The 19007-nt window shown below is 51.0% G+C and overlaps 1 protein-coding gene across 9 annotated transcripts in view; it reads left to right on the top strand.

Moving 5' to 3' along the window:
* Nucleotides 1-17652, top strand: part of EML2 (EMAP like 2) — a 23665-nt gene extending 6013 nt beyond the window's left edge. For 4 of the 9 annotated variants that reach the window (XM_067720482.1, XM_067720483.1, XM_067720488.1 and 1 more), the window contains 16 exons: nt 2911-3060; nt 3750-3819; nt 3920-4030; nt 5084-5179; nt 6068-6202; nt 7065-7164; nt 9365-9519; nt 9675-9800; nt 11519-11650; nt 13706-13773; nt 14046-14134; nt 14370-14467; nt 14967-15054; nt 15618-15713; nt 16776-16906; nt 17232-17652. In XM_067720482.1, the coding sequence (XP_067576583.1) occupies nt 2911-3060; nt 3750-3819; nt 3920-4030; nt 5084-5179; nt 6068-6202; nt 7065-7164; nt 9365-9519; nt 9675-9800; nt 11519-11650; nt 13706-13773; nt 14046-14134; nt 14370-14467; nt 14967-15054; nt 15618-15713; nt 16776-16906; nt 17232-17357 (1771 nt within the window). In that variant the 3' untranslated portion in view covers nt 17358-17652. The other 5 variants (XM_067720484.1, XR_010939270.1, XR_010939269.1 and 2 more) reach the window with 5 other exon arrangements.
* Nucleotides 17653-19007: the final 1355 nt, after the last annotated feature.

Below are 19007 nucleotides of genomic sequence, written 5' to 3' on the forward strand. Positions count from 1 at the left end.
CTTCAGCTGGAGGGAGGGTCTTTGTACTGAAGGTGGGACTTTCCAGGCCTCTGTGGCTTTAGGGGTCAGGAAGAACTGGAGTCTGGAGGGAGCAGAGGAAGGCAGGTTAGCTGACATGACCTTTTATGATTCATTCAAGGAGCAAATGTTTGCTGAGCGCCCTCCATCTGTCGGATCCTCGTCTACATGTGGGCTGTGTTCCCTGAGCTCACACAGTCTGGGAATACAGTAAACTAAGCTCAAGTGAGAGGAGTAACTGGGTTTCTCTGAGGAGAGGGCATTTGAGCTGAGAATCGGACATTCAGGGGCCAGCCTAGGAAGAACAGAGGGCACGGCAGGTCTAAGGGCTCTGCGGTCAGAGTGAGCTTGGTGTATTTGAGAAACGGAAGAAGTTGATAATGGTTAAGAACCCTGTCTTTGGAGCCTGGCAGAAATGGGTTGAAACCCCAGCCCAGCCTCTGGCTGGCTACGTGACCCTGGACAAGTCACCATGCCCTTCTGTGCCTCAGTTGCCTCCTCTGAAAAATGGGTGTCGTGATCTCAGATTCATAAGGCTGTGAAACAATGTGCTCATCATATGGGCCCCATAAACAGAGATTGATTAAAATAATAACTAATCATTATTGAGCACTTATTATATGCCAGGCACTGTTCAAAGCTCTTTCAAGTATAAATACGTTGAATAATATGATCCTTTTCTTTTGTAGGATTGAGAATATATTTTTACAACAAGTGGCCTCCGAGAGCTCTCTGAGGCCTGCAGGTTGGGAACTATTACCCTTTCTTTCCAGATGAGGAAACTGAGGTCAAGAGAGGGGACCAAGCAGGAAGAAAAACAAATATATTAACGTATATATGTGGAACCTAGAAAAATGGTATAGATGAACCGGTTTGCAGGGCAGAAATAGAGACACAGACGTAGAGAACAAACATATGGACACCAAGGGGGGAGGGGGCTGGTGGGATGAATTGGGAGATTGGGATTGACATATATAGACTAATATGTATAAAATAGATAACTAATAAGAACCTGCTATATAAAAAAATAAATAAAATAAAATTTTAAAAAAAAAGAGAGGGGATATCAAGCCCTGTTCTAGGGAGTCAGCAGATCTGAGGCAAGAGCTCTGATTCTGAGCCCCAGGCTTTTCCCAAAATGCAGACTGGGGCTTGGGATCAGCATCTTAGGGACCCAGTCCCTGTCTTCCTCTCTTGGCCTTGGTTTCTGCTCTGGAGGAGGGAGGAATGTGGGAGCCCAGAGCCTCTTTAAGGCAGCTGGAAATATTCGTGGGAGTCAAAGAATACCATGCTGTCATGTCAAGCTGGCCTTGATAAGTGAGCATCAAAAGAAAAGCAATTGAGATAGCAACAGTCAGTATAGGCCTCATTCCCCAGCCCCAAATGGCTGCAGGGTGAAGCAGTTTCTGTGGGGTCGGGATACACATATCGACATTCATTCAAATGTTTCCTGAACATTCTGGGGCTAAGGGCTGGGTTCCAACAGTCCCCAAATCACAGTCCAGTGTGGGGACAGAATCCGTGACAATGACAACTCAGGCTGGGATGGGAGAACCCAGAGAGGGCAGCTGACCCAGCCTGGGCATCAGGGAAGGCTTCTCAGAGGAGGAGTTGTAGAAGAGAACAAAACAGCCCAGTCTTGGCCACTGTGGAACTGATAGTCTCATTAAGGAATAGGTGACGTTAACAAATTGATCAGATAAGTGGGATGAATCTAGCCGAGGAAGAGAGCCTGAAGCTTGATCTGAGGACAGGGCAACTGAGAAGGGTGGCAGGTAGCTTGTGCTAGACAAAGGGGAAGGTTAGTGCCAAGACCTGGGTGACAGTAGTGATCTTAGTGTTTTGAGAAACTCCAAGGTCAGAGAGCAAAGGAGGGCAGAAGCCCTGCTAAGGCCAGGGAGGGGCAAACCAGGCCAGTGGAGGAGCTTGGGCTTTGTCTTAGGGGGAACTGGGGAGCCACAGAAAGTTCTGAACAGAGGAGGGTCACATTCCTTCAACAAATATTGAACTCATGTCTGCTGTGTACCAGGCCCTGATCTGGTCACAAGGGGTACATCAGTTAACAAAATGGACAGAGGTCCCTGCCCCCCTGGAGCAGACACTGTAGTTCGGGAGACACAAAATAAATTAAACAGATAACGTGTGGGATGCTGATGAATGTACTGCAGGATTATGAAGAGGGAGGGGGATGGGGGCAGTTGAGGGTGTGTGAGTTTGCAGTTTTTTTGTTTGTTTGTGTTTGACTGTGGCGCGACTTGTGGGATCTTAGTTCCCCAACCAAGTATTGAGCCCAGGCCGCGGAAGTGAAAGCACTGAGTCCTAACCACTGGACTGCCAGGGAATTCCAGTTTGCAGTTTTAAATAGCTGGGAACTATTTGGGAGAGGCTTGGGAAGGCCTCTCCAAGGAGCTGACAGTTGAGTAGAGACCTGAAGCAGGTGCGGGAGCCATGGAGAGATGAGGAAGAGGCCCCTGTCTGTCTCCCAGCTTTTGGTGGCTACTGGCAACCCTTGGGGTTCTTTGGCTTATAGTTGCTTTACTCCAATCTCTGTCTTCACACCGCCTTCTCCCACCCTGTGTCTGTGTCTTTTCTTCTCTGTCCCTTATAAGGACACTTGTTGCTGGAGTTAGGGCCCATCCAGATAATCCAGGATGATCTCGTCTTGAGATCCTTAATTACATCTGCGAAGACTCCTTTTCCAAGGAAGGTCACCTTCACACTTCCCAGGGGTTAATATTTTGGTGGACATATTTTTGGGGGATACCATCATTCAACCTCCCACAGGGGTAAGAGTGGAAACAGGAAAACCTAGCTCTGATGACCTTCATCTGGGAGTCAGTCAGCAGATGCAATGCAAAACAGGCTCTTTAACCAGCCCCTGGGCACCTCCAGCTATGGCTACCGTGGCCGAGACTGCCGGGCCAACCTTTACCTGCTGCCCACGGGGGAGATAGTGTACTTCGTGGCCTCTGTGGCTGTGCTATACAGTGTGGAGGAGCAGAGGCAGCGGCACTACCTGGGACACAATGATGACATCAAGTGGTGAGGCCTGGGAGGAGGATGCCAAATATTTCCTGCTTGGGACACTCTTAGGGGAGGTGGGTGGGGCCAGGCCTTCCCTGGCCAACAGGCTGAATTCAGGGGGAAAAAATGTGGATTGATTATCCATACGTCAAGTGTCGGTGAATTCACTCAGATGCCTGAATTTTTCACTTCTTTTGAAAACTTCAAGTGGGCACCCCAGACGATCCCACAGTGTGTTGGAGCCCTGTGGTGACAGCCCCTTTATTTTTTATTTTTTTATATTTAGCCTCACCGCACAGCATGTGGGCTCTTAGTTCCCCAACCAGGGATCGAACCCGTGCCCCCTGCAGTGGAAGCGTGGAGTCTTAACCACTGGACCTCCAAGGAAGTCCCTTTTATTTTATTTTATTTTTGACAGCCCTTTTAAATGGGTGTGTTCTGGCCGTTTGTGGTACAGGCTTGAGCCCTCTGGGCACTTGAGTTAGAGACCGCAGGCCTGAGTCTTGCTTCTGAGCCAGAGTACCCAGAGAGTATACCCTTATTGCTACTGAAGAGCTGAATCAGTGTTTATTGACTAAGTAACTCATTCAAGCAAACTGCGGAATGAATAATCAGGCATCGCGACTGTGGCCTGCTGTGGGAGGGGTCCTGGTGTGCTGTGAGCACCCCCCTGCTGAGCCCTGTCCATCTGCCCTCTCTCTCCTCAGCCTGGCTGTCCACCCTGATATGGTCACCATCGCCACTGGACAGGTGGCAGGCACCACTAAGGAGGGGAAGGTAACAGAGTGGAGGGAGCAGGACCTGGAGACTGGGATGGAGTCGTGGGTGGGTCAGGAATCTGGGCCCCCCAGGTAACCGGCCTCTCTCTTCCCTGCAGCCACTGCCGCCCCACGTGCGCGTCTGGGACTCCGTTTCCCTCTCCACCTTACACGTACTGGGCCTGGGGGTGTTTGACAGAGCTGTGTGCTGTGTGGGCTTTTCCAAATCTGTAAGTCCTGTGCCATCCCTCGCCTGCCCCGGGCGCCCCTTGGGGCTGGAGGCCACACCTTCATCATGGCGTCACAGGTGCTGGCCACGCCCCCTGGCCCTCCAGGCTGTGTGCCCACATTTGTGGCCTCACAGGCCTGCTCTATTAGCCCTTATGAGGGGACCATATGTCTTGATTGCTCCGCAGAGAAACTCCTCAGTGATCCTTTGTACGTCAGTTAACGCTTTCTGCATTATTTTTTCACACCACCTTTCATTCTGGAAGGGTCCTTATCCCTTAGGCATTTTAAGCCCTGTGTCTAGGGCAGCCCTGGCTCCTAGTACCATCCTAAGTGGGTGTTGGCAGGTATGGAGGAGATAAGCACAGAAATCGAGAGTTAGCCTTTAGGAATTTGTCCAGCAATTTGACATTCACACAACATCCAAGTGTGTGAGTGGTGGGCTTTTTTTTTTTTTTTAATCATATTTTACAGTTTTACTGTATTTTACCAGAGTATTGGCTGCAATGGATCGGGGAATAAAAAACAACCTGTCATCCCATAGACAGTTTAAGAACCTCACAGGTTTTCTGAGACCTGAGGAGACACTTGAGAACTTTGGGGAAATAAAGCTATTTTGTTGCCAAAATGTGGGGGAAAGGAAAACTTTGCAAAATCAAAACTAACCTGCACTTAACTACAGGTATAAAAAAGCAACATCATCCCGACTTTATTAACTGTTTAACTTCACAGCCCTAAAAGTCATTCCATAGGAAAATGCAGATTAGAGGCTCTCAGTAAGAATTCCTGACCTCGGGCTACTTGCAGAGAAATTGTAGCTGAGGGGAAATTAGAGGAAATTCTTAGGGAGGAGTCATTTCAAAAGGAAAATTATAAACAGCCTTTAAAATGTGTGTGGCCCTGGACGGGGAGTATATTTTCATGTGTTTCACATGACTTGGGTCAGGGCCTTTGAAACAGGCCTGAGTAGCTAATGCCCCAGTGGGCAAGGTGTTGGAGGGAGGGGGTGGATCCTGACCCGCCTGCCCCTCCCCCATCCTCTCTCCTCTTCCTAGAATGGGGGCAACCTCCTCTGTGCGGTAGATGAGTCCAACGATCACATGCTTTCTGTGTGGGACTGGGCCAAGGAGACCAAGGTGGTAGATGTCAAGGTGAGGTAACCCTTCTTATCCCCTCTCCTTGGGGTCTCCCTGTGGGATTGGCCAGATCTCAGTGTTCACAAGTCTGGAATCAGACTCATGTTGAAGTCCTGGCTTTGCCATTTGCTGGCTGTGTGACTTTGGGCAAGTGGCTTGCCCTCTCGGAGCTTCAGTTGCCTCATCTATAAAATGGGGATAATGGTAGCATCTTCCTTGTAGGGAAAATTTGGCTTTGATGTTGGCATATGGGGTGGGCAAACCAGGCCCAACAGGAGGATCGGTACAAGGTGGCTGCTGGTTCTGCTGTCCTGCGATGTCCAAGACAGACCTTGACTTGCATCTCCGGGAGATAACCTGCTTTACAGATGAGGAACCTGAGGCATGGTAGAGGGGAGAGCTACTTGCCCAAGGTCATGTGCTTATTCTGGGCTGGGGGCAAGAGACCTAGGATTGGGGCCCATGGTTTGGGGAAAGAGAAGTAGTTGAGAGGCTGGGCTCTCAGTGACTTGATTCTGGACACAACCTGGCTGTGTGTCCTTAGGCAAGTGAATTCCCCTCTCTGAGCCTCACTTCATCATCTGTAATGGGAGGTGCTAATGAGCCTTACCTTACAGGGTGCTGTGGGGTTAAATGAGTTGATGGATGTTAAGTGCTTGGCACAGAGCTTGGTACAAAGTAAGGGCTCTCGTGCCTGCCATTATGTTGATGAAGAAAACAATAATGCTTCACTGGCTGGCCCTGCTTCCTGTACTTTAGTTTGCCCGTAAAGGAGAGGTACAGGCAAGTTGGGCGTGCAAGCGCACAGCCCACACAGCTGTATAGGGCAGTCCTTCCTGGGTTGGGTATCGTGGTCCTGATGGCTTTGAGGTCCTCATTCAGAATCTCCCCCACCCCCTAAAGTGCTCCAATGAGGCCGTGCTGGTGGCCACCTTCCACCCCACAGACCCCACCGTGCTCATCACCTGCGGGAAATCCCACATCTACTTCTGGAACCTAGAAGGAGGCGGCATGAGCAAACGGCAGGGCCTATTTGAGGTGAGTGCCAGGGGTACTGGGACAGGCTGGCCCTGAAGGAGGCTGGCAGGGACACCCAGGCAGACAAGAAGATACCCCAGGGGCTGGAGGTTGTAGGGATGCTGAGATATTGCCTGCTGGGGCCTCAGTTCCCTTATCCCTACCAGTGGCGTGATCCACCTTAACTCTTTGAAGTTGTGAGGATTCCGTGGGATGAAGAGTATAGCGACTCCTAGCAGATAGTGGATGCTCAATACATGGGTTGCTGCGGTTGTCAATATTCTGGATAAACCGAGGTCAGAGGCTGACTGGCCGAGAGAGACAGAGAAACAGCAGGAAGCACAGGGCCTGGGAGAGAAGATGCAGGCACACCTCTGACAGGGCTCCTTTGCCTTTGGTGAGAGTTGGGGCTTCTACCCCAAAAGGGGAGGCCCTGAGAACACCAGGCTCAGATGGAGATGAAGATGGAGATATTGAGATGAGAAGAGGGTGGGGCGGGGCAGGGTGAGGGACCTAGAGACAGACAGAAGAGGGGGCGGGAGGGAAGGAGAGGAGAGGGGCAGGGGCAGAGAGGGGGAGACCAAGGGACAGAGAGAGAGGAATCCAAGCGGAAGACAGCAGGGGAACGAAGGACAGAGACTGGGACAGGAGTCAGGGAGGAGAGAGAGGAGGGAGGAAGGGGGTCCGGGGTGGGTCAGAAAGTGGTCTGTAGGCGACGTGACACTCCATGGAGGTGGATTGGAGATGAGGATGCTCCCCACAGGGCCGCTCCCCAAAGCATGGAGGGCATCCCCTGGACCATCGTCCTGGGTGACGGGTGAGCTCTGGGAGGCCTCCCGGCTTCAGCGACCCTCTGACACCTTCCCCTTCTCCCCCACCTTAGAAACACGAGAAACCGAAGTACGTGCTGTGTGTGACCTTTTTGGAGGGTGGCGATGTGGTCACCGGGGACTCTGGGGGGAACCTCTATGTCTGGGGCAAAGGTCAGTGTCAGCCCCCCCTGATTGGTTCCCCAACGCGGTCCTCCCTGACTCCCTTTGGCTGTGCGTCCCTTTCTCGGAGCATGCTGATGTGGAATGTACTATACAACAATACAAGTCATTACTTGTCCAATTCTAACACCTCCATCAAGGCTCAGCTCCAGTATCCCCACCTGCATGAAATCTTCACTTATTCCCTCCCCTTGTCCTCTGCAAATCCCATGGCAGCGATCAAGTTTGAGCTATAAATGAATGGGTTAACCCAGTGTGGATGGACGGATGGATGGAGAGGTGGTTTGTTCCAGAGCAATGAATGAATGAATAAGTTAATGAATGAATGAAGCGTTTGTCCCACCCAGTGAATAGAAGAATGAGTAGATGAATATGCTGTCCTTAATGGGTGGGTGATTAGGTGAGTGAACAATTAAATATATGAATGGCTGTCCCCAGAACGGATGACTGTGTTAATAAATGACTGGGTCTTTTCCCAGGCAGTGGATTACTGTAAAGTTACGAATGAATGAATGAATGAGTTTATTCAGTCATCAAACCACTTCCTGGAACAATCAGTTCTTCATAACACGTTAATCCATTGGCTGAGGTAACCATTCATCTTGGGGTAGTGGGTGAGGAGTGGGTTTGGGAGTTGGGCAGGCTTTGGGTTCAGGTCTCAGCAGTGCTGTGTGCTCTCTGTGGCCTTGGGAGAGTCATCTCCCTTCTGAGACTCAGTTGCCCCATCTGTAAAATGGGTATAATACTCTCTCCCTCACACGGTTGTTTTGAGCTTTTCTTGAGATTAGACAGCTGAGAATAAGTTCTGAATAATTGGCAGTGTGTCTTTCCCAGCAGACTCTAAGCTCTCTGAGGGCAGAGACTTGGTCTGATTGGTTCCCATATCTCCAGTCCCACCACTGGGTCCAGCCCGCAGGGCTACAGGATGTTGGGTGGGTGGGTGGTTAGAAAGATAGGTAGACAGAAGGATGTATGTACACGTGACACCACTTCTGAGCCTGGAAGGATGGAATTGAAGAGAGTTGCTTTTTCTTCCTCTCCACTTAGTCCCTGCCCCAGCCTCTTCCCTGGTTCCCGGGCCTTCAGTCTTGTCCCCTCCAATTCAGTTTGTTGTCAGAACCAAATGTAAATCTGACCCTATCCTTCCCCTGCTGAACCCTTCCATTACTACACAGTTCAGATCCCTCAGAACAAGGTCTGGATTCCTCACTGAGGTCTGCAAGGTCCGGATTCCTCAATGAGGCCATGCATGGTCTGGCCCTGCTTTCTCTTGTCCCTTGCATGTTATACTTGGTCACACCAGATTTCTTTAGTTTCCTAAATAGTCCATGTTCTCTCTGCCTTTTGCACATGTTGTTCCTTCTGCCTGGAACACTTTTCTACCCTCTGTTGTCCTAGCCAACTCCTACTCAACCTTCAGATCCTTGCTCAGCTGTCCCCTCCTCCAGGAAGCCCTCCCTGGCCCACCAGGCTAGGTGCCCACTCTGGGATCCCACAGTCTCCTGGGTTTCCCCATCCCAGCCCCAGCCATGTTGGGTCGTCACTGACTGGTAGTAGGTCTGTCTCTGAAACTGGACTGTGATCCCTGTGAGGGTAAGATCTGAGGTTGCCTTCATCAGTACCCAGCATCACCCAGCATGAGGCTGGGCCCAGAGTCAATGCTAGTTTAATAATTGTTGACTGAATGGATGGATGAACAGATGGTTAGGTTGACAGATGAGTGGATAGATGGGTGAATGGGTAGATGGATAGGAAAAAAAATGGAAAATGGGTGGATGTTTGGATAGAAGGATGGATTGACTGGTGAGTGGGTAGTCAGATGAAAGAGAGGGTGAATGAATGGATGAGAGGCGGATTCATGGATGGATAGAAGGAAGGAAGCGTTGATGGCTGCATGGATGGGTAATTGGATGGGTGAGTAGATAGATGGATGGACAGACCAGTAGATAGGTGAGTGGATGAATAGGGTTAGGATCAAAGGGTGGATGGGTAGATGTTACTTCAGATGGTTTATTAGATGGATGATAGGGTATTTGAATAGATGGGTGGTTGAGTAGATGGGTGGGTGGAAGGCTGGGTAGAAGAAAAGGTGAGTGAATGGCTGGATGTAGGATTGAGAGTTTGAGGTGTTTTCTGGGGTCAGTATGGGGGAGCTTCCCCATGCTGACCTCTGCCCCTGGCCACCCTGCAGGTGGGAACCGTATCACACAGGCCCTGCTGGGTGTCCACGATGGCGGCGTGTTTGGGCTCTGCGCCCTGCGGGACGGGACGCTGGTGTCAGGAGGGGGCCGCGATCGGCGGGTGATCCTCTGGGGTTCCGACTACAGCAAGCTGCAGGAGGCGGAGGTGAGGGGGAGAGGCTCATGAAGGTGAGGATACCTCCTCCCACCCCACTAATACTAGACCCTGCTCTCCCAGCCTGTCTCCCCCACCCCCCAACCCCACCTCTGCGTGTGTCCTACACTCATCTGCCTGCCCCCCACCCCCCTTTGCCTACTCAGGTCCCCGAGGACTTCGGCCCCGTGCGGACCATAGCGGAGGGCCGGGGTGACACGCTGTACGTGGGGACCACCCGCAACTCCATCCTGCAGGGCTCTGTCCACACTGGCTTCTCGCTGCTCATCCAGGTGAGCTTCTCTTCTGCACCTGCCCTGCTCCCTCCCCACCCGCCTCTCTTCTCTCCTCTGCACCATTCATTCCTCCTCTCTTCCCACTCCCATTTCACCTCACCTCCCTGCCCCATCCCTTATCCTCTGGCCTGGTAAACACCACTTACCTTCCCTTTAACTGCTCCTGACACATAACCCCACCCCAGAACACCCCATGGTCCAGCAATGGGTTAACTGGTAGCACAGCAGAGGGGTCCCAGGACCCTGCTTCAGCTGTGCTGCCCCCTGCTGGTCAGGTTGGTGTCCATTTCTGTAAGTGCCCTGGCAGGTTGTCACACAGGCCTTGAGCCACACACCTCCCAGGTCTTCAGCTACAAGGATCTAGGAAGACCCTCTGGAGTCTTCTCAGATGCGCATTCCTTCATCCTCGTGGGCCAGAACCCTACCACACATCCAAGTAAAAAACCCAGCCTACTGGGGGAATTCCCTGGCCGTCCAGTGGTTAGAACTCTGCACTTCCACTGCTGGGGGCCTGGGTTCGATCCCTGGTAGTCAGGGAAGATCCTGCAAGCCACATGGTGCGGCCAAAAAAACCCCTGGGATCGAAGCACAGCCCTGTCGCTCACTCGCTGTGTGATATGAGGCAAGTGAATAACCTCTCTGTGCCTCTGTGAACCAGGAGAATAATAGAACTGACTCATGGGGTTTTGTAAGGATTCAATGAGTCAATTCATGCACAGCATTTAGAATGGTGCCTGGCACAGAGTAAGGGCTCAAAGAGTCTTGGCCAAAATTCCTTCTTGTTCAGTGACCCCCCGCCCCTTCCTTCACTCCTGACATGCATTTTACCTCTTACATGGCAGCTGAGATCCGTACAGCAGCTGCATTTACATTCCCCCCTCTGGCTCTTGTTTCCATGGAAGAAGATGAGGAAAAACAAGGGCTAGAGGGATTTCCTAGGGGTCCCAAGACCAGAATGGACCTTAAAGACCTCTAATAATAGTGTCAATATTATTTAGTATTAATTATATTATTAATATATTACTAGCTTTCTATTATTTATTAACATTAATCATTATACTAATATCAATAATTATAATTCTGTTGATTATCGTTGTTAATTACTTTAATTATATATTAATAGTGCATGTTATCACTACTGATAATAGTCAGCCACTTCCATTTGGTGAGCACTTTGTACCAGCCTCGTACACTTTCCATCTATTCACACTTTCCACCCATAATGTGAGTGAGCAGAAAAATGCCATGAGCCACATACAGTGATCGGTTCCATTTTACAGAAGATGAAACTGAGGCTCCAAGGAGAAGTCATCTGCCCAGGTGACTGCCACAGTCAATAAGAGAGAGCTGCAGTCAGACTCACCAGGCTGAGTACCCTCCATGGGTTCCTACAGCCTGCTGGGCGCCATCTGTCTCCCAAAGTCAAGCTCCTACTCATCATGTCTCTTGCCTCCCATTGTGCACAGTGGAAAGCAGAGACCTGGGGGGAAGGGCAACATTTGCCTTGAGCCCCACACTGGGGCAGGGGTCTGCCCAATCACAGCCTCCTTCAGATAACACTGGGGAAAGGGTCTTCCCTGGGTAACCTGTGGGGAGAGTGTGTTGCTGGAGCTAGTCCAGCACTTCTTTCTGGCATCAGACTTTGGGGAGGTGGGGGATGCAGAGGAAAGGCCTGGATTGGCAGTCTCCGTGCTGTCATCTCTCCTTTCTGCCAGGGCCACGTGGAAGAGCTATGGGGCCTGGCCACACACCCCAGCCGGGGACAATTTGTGACATGTGGTCAGGATAAGTTGGTGCATCTGTGGAGCGTGGAGTCCCACCAGCCCCTGTGGAGTAGGATCATCGAGGTAAGGGGATGGGGGACTTGGCACGCCATTCTAACAGAACGACTTGTCTCAGTGTGTCAGGGTTCAGTGCATCAAATGGAAGCCACACTTGGCGTCTTTAAGCAGAAGGAGATTTAATGCAGGGAACTGGGTGCTTACAAACTCACTTGGAAGTGCTAGAGGAGTGAGTTCTTGACTGGACAGAAGCCCAGAACAGCACCACAGAACTGACCTGCCAGAGGAGCTGCTGCCTCTGCCACAGTCAGGAAGGTGGGGAGTCAGGAACCACTGAGTTCAAGAAAATGCTGTCATTGTAACTGCAATCCAGGAACCAGGATGCTGTGGTCACTCAAGTGTTGGTTCTAGAGCTACGCTGTCCAACACATGTGGCTATTCAAACTTAACTTTAAATGTAAGTAGAATTAAACATTCAGTTTCTCCATTGCACTAGCTACATTCCAAACATGTGGCTAGTGGCTACCATATTGGAAAGTGCAGATAAAGAACATCTCCATTATCGCAGAAGGTTCAGTTGGACTATCTTGCTCTAGAGTGACCCAATGCTGGCTACATTTACACTGGCCAAAAACAGATACTCTGTGCCCTTGCCTTTTAAGGCTAGTGACTGCTCACCAGCATAGCAAATGCTATTGCTTTCACAACCCAGCTGATCAGTGGAAGTGGCAGAGCGGGGCCTCCACCTTGTACCTTCCAGAGCCCACAATGGTGCAGCTGATTGTCAGACCCAAATCACAGCCAACCCTAGCTACAAGGGATTCTGGGCAATGTAGTTTTTAAGCTCTCTTGCCTGTGGGGTATGGGACAGTAGAAGGTCAGTCATCATATTCCCCACACTACCCTTTGAGGTTTTGCTCCAGGAATCCAGGGTTACCTATGATCCTGGAACACTTGATGGCCTTTGAACTTCTAGGAGTCAGGGATAGTGTACCCTGGAAATTATTAGGGCCATGTATAATAATCCTCACTCTGGCTGCCTAATTGAGCACCTACTATATGCCAGGACCTGTGCTCAGCACAGCAGTTCTCTAGCCAGGGCATAAGAACCACCTGAGTTGTTAGAAACACAGAATCCTGAGCCCCAAGCATGGGAAGTCTGGTTCAGGAGGTCTGAGTTTAGTCCCAGAAATCTGCAATTTATAATAAGAACAAGCTCCCTTGGGTTATTCTGATTCGGGCAGTCTGCCCACCATGCCTGACATTGGCTTAGCACTTTACCCACATTGTCTTCTTAACTCCCTCGCACCCCAACCTCCACAAGGCAGTAGAGATGATGGATCGCCCAGAAACAGGAAGGTAAAATCAGGAAACGGGCCCAGAAAGGTAACATCACTTGCCGTTTGTAATTACAATCATAGCTGACCTTTATTCAGTGCTTCCTGTAGCCCGTCTTACTCACCAGCTTACCATTCTAAGGACTTTACACCTTGCTTATAACAGTCCTGGGAGTGTGTATTGATGTTCTCCGTGTGGGGCAACCAAGGCCACGATGGGGAAAGTTATTTGATGTCACATAACGAGGAAGTGTCAGGGCCACAGTTTCAAACCACTTCTGATTCCATGGTGCTCTGTTGCCTGCAAATCAACCAAATGCCCCCGAAATTTAAAAATTTTGTGCTAGGAGTTAGATAAAGATATGGGGAAACAGGCACTCAGACAAGCCTAATGATAAGTCAATATAATTTTATAAGGGAAAGCAAATTGGCATGATATATCAAAAGTCTTAAAAATATGGATAGCCTTTGTCCCAACGATCTCACTAGTAGAAAAGTCCCTAAGGAAATCATCTTGGGTTTATAAAGCTGTGGGAGGTTAAAACAGGAGTGAAAAAGGATCCAGAGTCAACAGTGAAAGGAGGAATATTTTCTCTTCGAGCTCACATGTTAAAGGAAAGGAGAGCGGTTTCCAGAGCATCTGCATCAGCAGGTTACTGGAGGGCAGCAGCGGGAGGTGAGAGCCCTCATGCCAGGCTGAGAGTTGCCTCTGAGGCTGGGGAAGTGTGGGCCAGATGGAAGGGGGACCCCAGCTCCCAGCCCTTCCTCTTCTCTCCCTCCTCAGGACCCGGCCTACTCTGCTGGCTTCCACCCCAGTGGCTGTGTCCTGGCCATTGGCACGGCGACTGGCAGGTAAAGCTGATGGGCATTTGGGGAGGGCTTCTCTGCGCCCCCCAGGAACTATCCCTTGATCACCTCCCCCTGCCTTCCCTACTGCCCCAAAGCTTACAGAGAATGATAATTAGGTACCAACTGTTTACCAGGCCTTGATCTCCCAACATTCCTCTGGAGTCAGCCTCTCTCCCTAATCTTTTCTGGGGTCCTTCCCTCAGGCCCCACAGATTGCCACCCTTCTCTACCAGATCAGCTCACCCCTCCTCCCCCACCATGCCTTCTCCTTAAAGATGGCTGCTGCTGGACACGGAGACCCATGACCTGGTGGCCATCCATACAGATGGGAATGAACAGATATCAGTGGTCAGCTTCTCTCCAGGTAAGGGCCGGGGCCGGGGAGGGGACCTTGGAGAGGCCAGGCCTGGGAACTGAAGCTCAGAGTTACTGGCAGGGGGAAGGGGTGGAGTCTATGTGGCACGGCCTAAGGGCGGGGCCAGGCCTGTGGCAGGGATGGAACTTGGGACTACTGAGGAGTCTGGGATAGTGGGGGGCTGAATCTGAGAGAGGAGGGTAGAGCCTGGGTGCCTCCTCATAGCCCCCTCCCCCTCCCCCAGACGGGGCGTACCTGGCCGTGGGCTCCCACGACAACTTGGTGTACCTGTACACGGTGGACCAGGGCGGCCGCAAGGTCAGCCGCCTGGGCAAGTGCTCGGTGAGTGGGCAGTGGCCCCCAGCCCGCGCCGCCACCCCGTCCAGGGGGTGCAGAATTAACCAGTTTTCTACCTCAAGGGCGCACAGCTTCAACACTCAACTGACTGCCCTGGTCACATCAAGGAGTTTTAGCCCCGCCCACACATTTACCCTCTCCTGTGTTTCAAGGCCGTCCCTTTGTGTAGCCCCGCCCCTCACGTTCTAAGCACACCCTCTGTGTAGCCCAGCCCCTTGCATTCGAAGCCCGCCCCTCCGTGTCTAGCTCTGCCCACTTGTTCTAAACTCCCCCTTGTGTTCTAAGCCCTTATTTGTCTAGCCCCCCGCTCATCACAGTCTGGCCCCGCCCATGATAGTGTGGCCCCATCCCCACACCCCAAAGGCTTGTGTATCTTTCCTCGAGACCCCCTGTGTTTTCACCCTACCTTTGTATTTTGCCTTCCACCCATCCTGGTCTGATCCTACCGCTCCAGCTCTAACTCCACCCCTTCCCTCCCCTGCAGGGCCATTCCAGTTTTATCACCCACCTGGATTGGGCCCAGGACAGCAGCTGCTTCGTCACCAACTCTGGGGACTACGAGATTCTGTACTGTGAGTTCTCTGAAACCCAAAGGCATTCCTCCTTCAGCCTCTCTATTGCGTGTGCGATTTGCATAGCCTTCCCTGGGTTCTGGAAGGGGAAGCAGGGGCTTCAAGTCCCTTCTCCTCTGGCTGTTTTATTCAGGGGTTGATCTGATTGGCTGGTCTCCTGGCTTCTGGTTTCCTCCCTGGTGGACCCAACTTTTAACCAGTTCCTCCCCCTCCGGGTTGGATGGCTGGGGTACAGGTTTCTAAGCAGATACCCCTGCTCTCGTCTTGAGATGTCACCACCCAGGATCTAGCACCAGTCTGGAGAGGTAGAATTAGCCTCCTGTGTCGGACCTCAGTGCCCGTTGTCTGTGGAATGGATGAATTAAGTCAGTAGTTCTTTCCGTTTGGTTTTTGGTTTTTGGTTTTCTTGGCCGTGCCGCGCAGCTTGCCGGATCTTAGTTCCCCGATCAGGGATCGAACCCGTGCTCCCTGCAGTGGAACCGCGGAGTCCTAACCACTGGACCGCCAGGGAATTCCCAGTAGTTCTTTCTGCTCTGAACACCTCCTCCCATTTTCTGCCCCAGGGGACCCAGCTACCTGTAAGCAGATCATTACTGCAGATGCTGTGAGGAACGTGGAATGGGCCACGGCTACCTGTGTCCTGGGTTTTGGCGTGTTTGGTAAGTTCTGGAATGGGGAAAGTCTTGCTGAGGACAGGAGTTCCAAGAAACATCCCTGACTGGTGGTTTTCACAGTCTCTTATTACCTCTAAGGTGGGAAACTCATTCCTTTAGACATGTGAGCAGCAGTATTTGTATAAGAGAAAAGGTTAGGGTGAGGTGACTACTCAGATCCCTTGGAACTGTAATGAAATGAGAACAATTGGGGGTGTCACCTGGCCCAGGGAGATTCACACAGCCTGTGTCCCAGTCACCCATTCATTCAGGCATTAATGCACTCAACACATACCCCCTGAGCACCTGTGTGCCCAGCTGGGCAGTGCTAAGACCCAGTCAGTGGTGACCACGACAGCCCTGACCCTGCCATCATGGGTCTCACAGTCCAGTGGAAGAGAGAGACCTGTCCCCAGACCACCCAGAGTAGACTGGGCTGGGACAAGGAAGTCCAGAGAGGACGCCTGGTCCCAGCCTAGGAGGGAGTCAGGGAGGGCTTCCTGGAGGAAGGGACATCCAAACTGGATCTGCAGGATGAGGAGTTAGGTTCTAGGGTGGTGAAGAAGGAAAGCAATGGCTAGGCAAAGGGAATGATAGCCATGTATAAAAGCCTAGAGGTGACAGAGCTTGGTATTTGGAGAAATGCAAGAAGGCAGGATGGCTAAATCATTGCAGAGTTCAAGGGAAGCACTGGTAAGAACAAGGCAGGAGCAGTGTGGGGGACAAGGCAGAGCTTGGGGGTCATGGTGAGAAGCCTGAGCCATGGGAGGGTTTTTTTTTTTTGTGGGATCTTAGTTCCCTGACCAGTGATTGAGCCCAGGCCCTTGGCAGTGAGAGCGTGGAGTCCTAACCATTGAACTGCCAGGGAATTCCCCATGGGAGGGCTTTGAGCTATAGAGGGATAGGGTCAGATAAGCATTTCCAAAAGATTATTACAATTCTCATCCCCGGCTAGAGACGGGCTAGGTGAGAGAAAGGCAGGGAGGCTGGGGCTGGGGCCTACTCGCCTTGGGGGTCCCTGGCCCCAGCTGCCATCTTACCACCAGCCACCCCCAATCTTGCCCGCAGGGATCTGGTCTGAGGGAGCAGATGGTACTGACATCAATGCCGTGGCCCGTTCCCATGATGGGAAGTTGCTGGCTTCAGCTGATGACTTTGGCAAAGTCCACCTGTTTAGCTACCCCTGCTGTCAGCCTCGAGTGAGTCCCTCTGGGGGGCTGGCAGGGTGGAGGTACCAAGCAGCACTGCAGGCAGGATTAAGGCAACCCTTCCCGGATCCCAGTTTCACCGGCTGTACAAGGAGGGCAGTGGCTTGATCCCAGGGGCCCTTCTTAACTTGAAAGTCGATAAATTACCAAGTCTGTAGTGCGAAAGCTCTGAGCATCTGCATTGTGAGATCTTTGGTTCTTTTTCCTATTAACTCAAGAAATATTTATTGAGCACTTACCGAATGCCTGGGCCCAGGGAATACAGCAGTGAACAAGACAGATGACTTCCTTTCACTTCCTTCTTTCCATATCACAGGCTCTCAGCCACAAATACGGCGGACACAGCAGCCATGTGACAAATGTGGCCTTCTTGTGGGATGACAGTGTGGCCCTGACCACAGGGGGCAAGGACACCAGCGTGCTGCAGTGGCGGGTGGTCTGAACTGGCAGGTGGGGGGGTTCCCAGGAACATGGGGCCCAGGTAGAGTCAGGTGGCAGTATTGGAATTCTATTTTCGGGAGATGTCTATTGCCGAGTAGAGTAATATATACCCAGAGTATGTCTATAGCAAAGGGGGTTATGGGGGTGGGAGGGTGGACTGACAGACAGAAGTCTCTATTTATTGGGGTGGGAAAAGGGGTCACATTGCTTTGGGGGAGCCATTAGGGTGTTTGGTTTGGGGTGTTTTTTAAGTTTATTATTTTATATCATCCGGAAATAAAAACACGTGCACTGAGGTGGAGTGTCAGGGTCTGTGTATATGGTGTGTCCATAGATTGTGTCTATAAGTGTATATGTACGAGGTGTGTGGTGTGCATATATTACAGCGTTTGTGATGAGACACCATTATCAGGTCTTTATTCGTCTTTAAGCTTGACAGAAACCAAGCTTGCTCTAACTTAGGCCAGAGGAGGACTCAATTGATCGACATTGCCAAACAAGGAAGGGCAGTTGTCCCCTCTGGCCTTCAGGGCCATCAAACCAAGGATTTGAGGGCAACCAAGGTACTCCATACCTTCTCTGACCTTCTGCAAGTCAGCATGTTTCTCTGGGACCAGCATTCTCCACACCACGGAAGGATGGCACCCAGCAGCTTGAGCCCCAAGTCCAAAAATCCCAGGGAAGGGCTATGATTGGCCCATCTGCAGATCTATCAACGTGGCCTGTTGTTTGGCCTGCTGTGATTGGTTCCACTTGGGTGAAGGCCAACCCTGGACCAATGATTGTGGCCAGGAAGATGGAATATGTAAAAACACGGAAGCCTCCACTTGAACCACGAGGTTGAAACAGGGCAAGGAAAGTTTTCAGAGAAGTGGACTGATGACACTATCGATGTCTAGGAGATGGGGTATGAGGATTCTGGGTAGCAAGAGACAGAAACCTAACTTCATCCAGCAGAAACAATAAGAAGCCATTGCCAGGTCATGGAACTGGGTAGTCCAGGAGGGACCCAGCTAGATTCAGGGGCTCAGATGTGATTGGGGTTTTCCTTTTGGTGATTTCTCAGTGTAGTATCTAACTTTGAGCAAATTTTTAACTTTAACTTTGTATTGATGTATGCTACATGCAGAGAAGTACACTCATCATAAACGTATAATCACAAACTGATCCCATCCATGCAGCCAGCTCCCAGATGAAGAAGTAGAACATCCCCAGGCCCCAGAAAGCGTCCTTGTGCCCCTTCCTAGCCATTGCGCACCACTGCCCGGCCCCCGCCAGTAATTGCTATCCTACTTCTCACACCATAAAACAGTTTTACCCAGTTTTGTACTTTAAATCAGAGGTCAGCAGACTGTTTCCGGAAAGGGCCATATAGTAAATATTTTAGATTTTATGAACCACTCAGTCTCTATCCCAGCTAACTCTGACGTGTGAAAGCAGTCACAGACGGTGCAGGTGTGAATGAGCTTGGCTGTGTTCAAATAAAACTATGGATACTGAAACTTGAGTTTCTCAACATTTTTGCGTGTCATGAAATACTATTGTTTTGATTTTTGGGGAACCACTTAAAAATGTGAAAATCATCTTAGCTGACGAGCCGTACAAAGACAGGCGGTAGATAGGGTTTGGTCCACAGTGGTAGTTTGCTCAC

Source organism: Pseudorca crassidens, chromosome 20 (genome assembly GCF_039906515.1).
Source record: "Pseudorca crassidens isolate mPseCra1 chromosome 20, mPseCra1.hap1, whole genome shotgun sequence".
Taxonomy (NCBI): Eukaryota; Metazoa; Chordata; class Mammalia; order Artiodactyla; family Delphinidae; genus Pseudorca; species Pseudorca crassidens.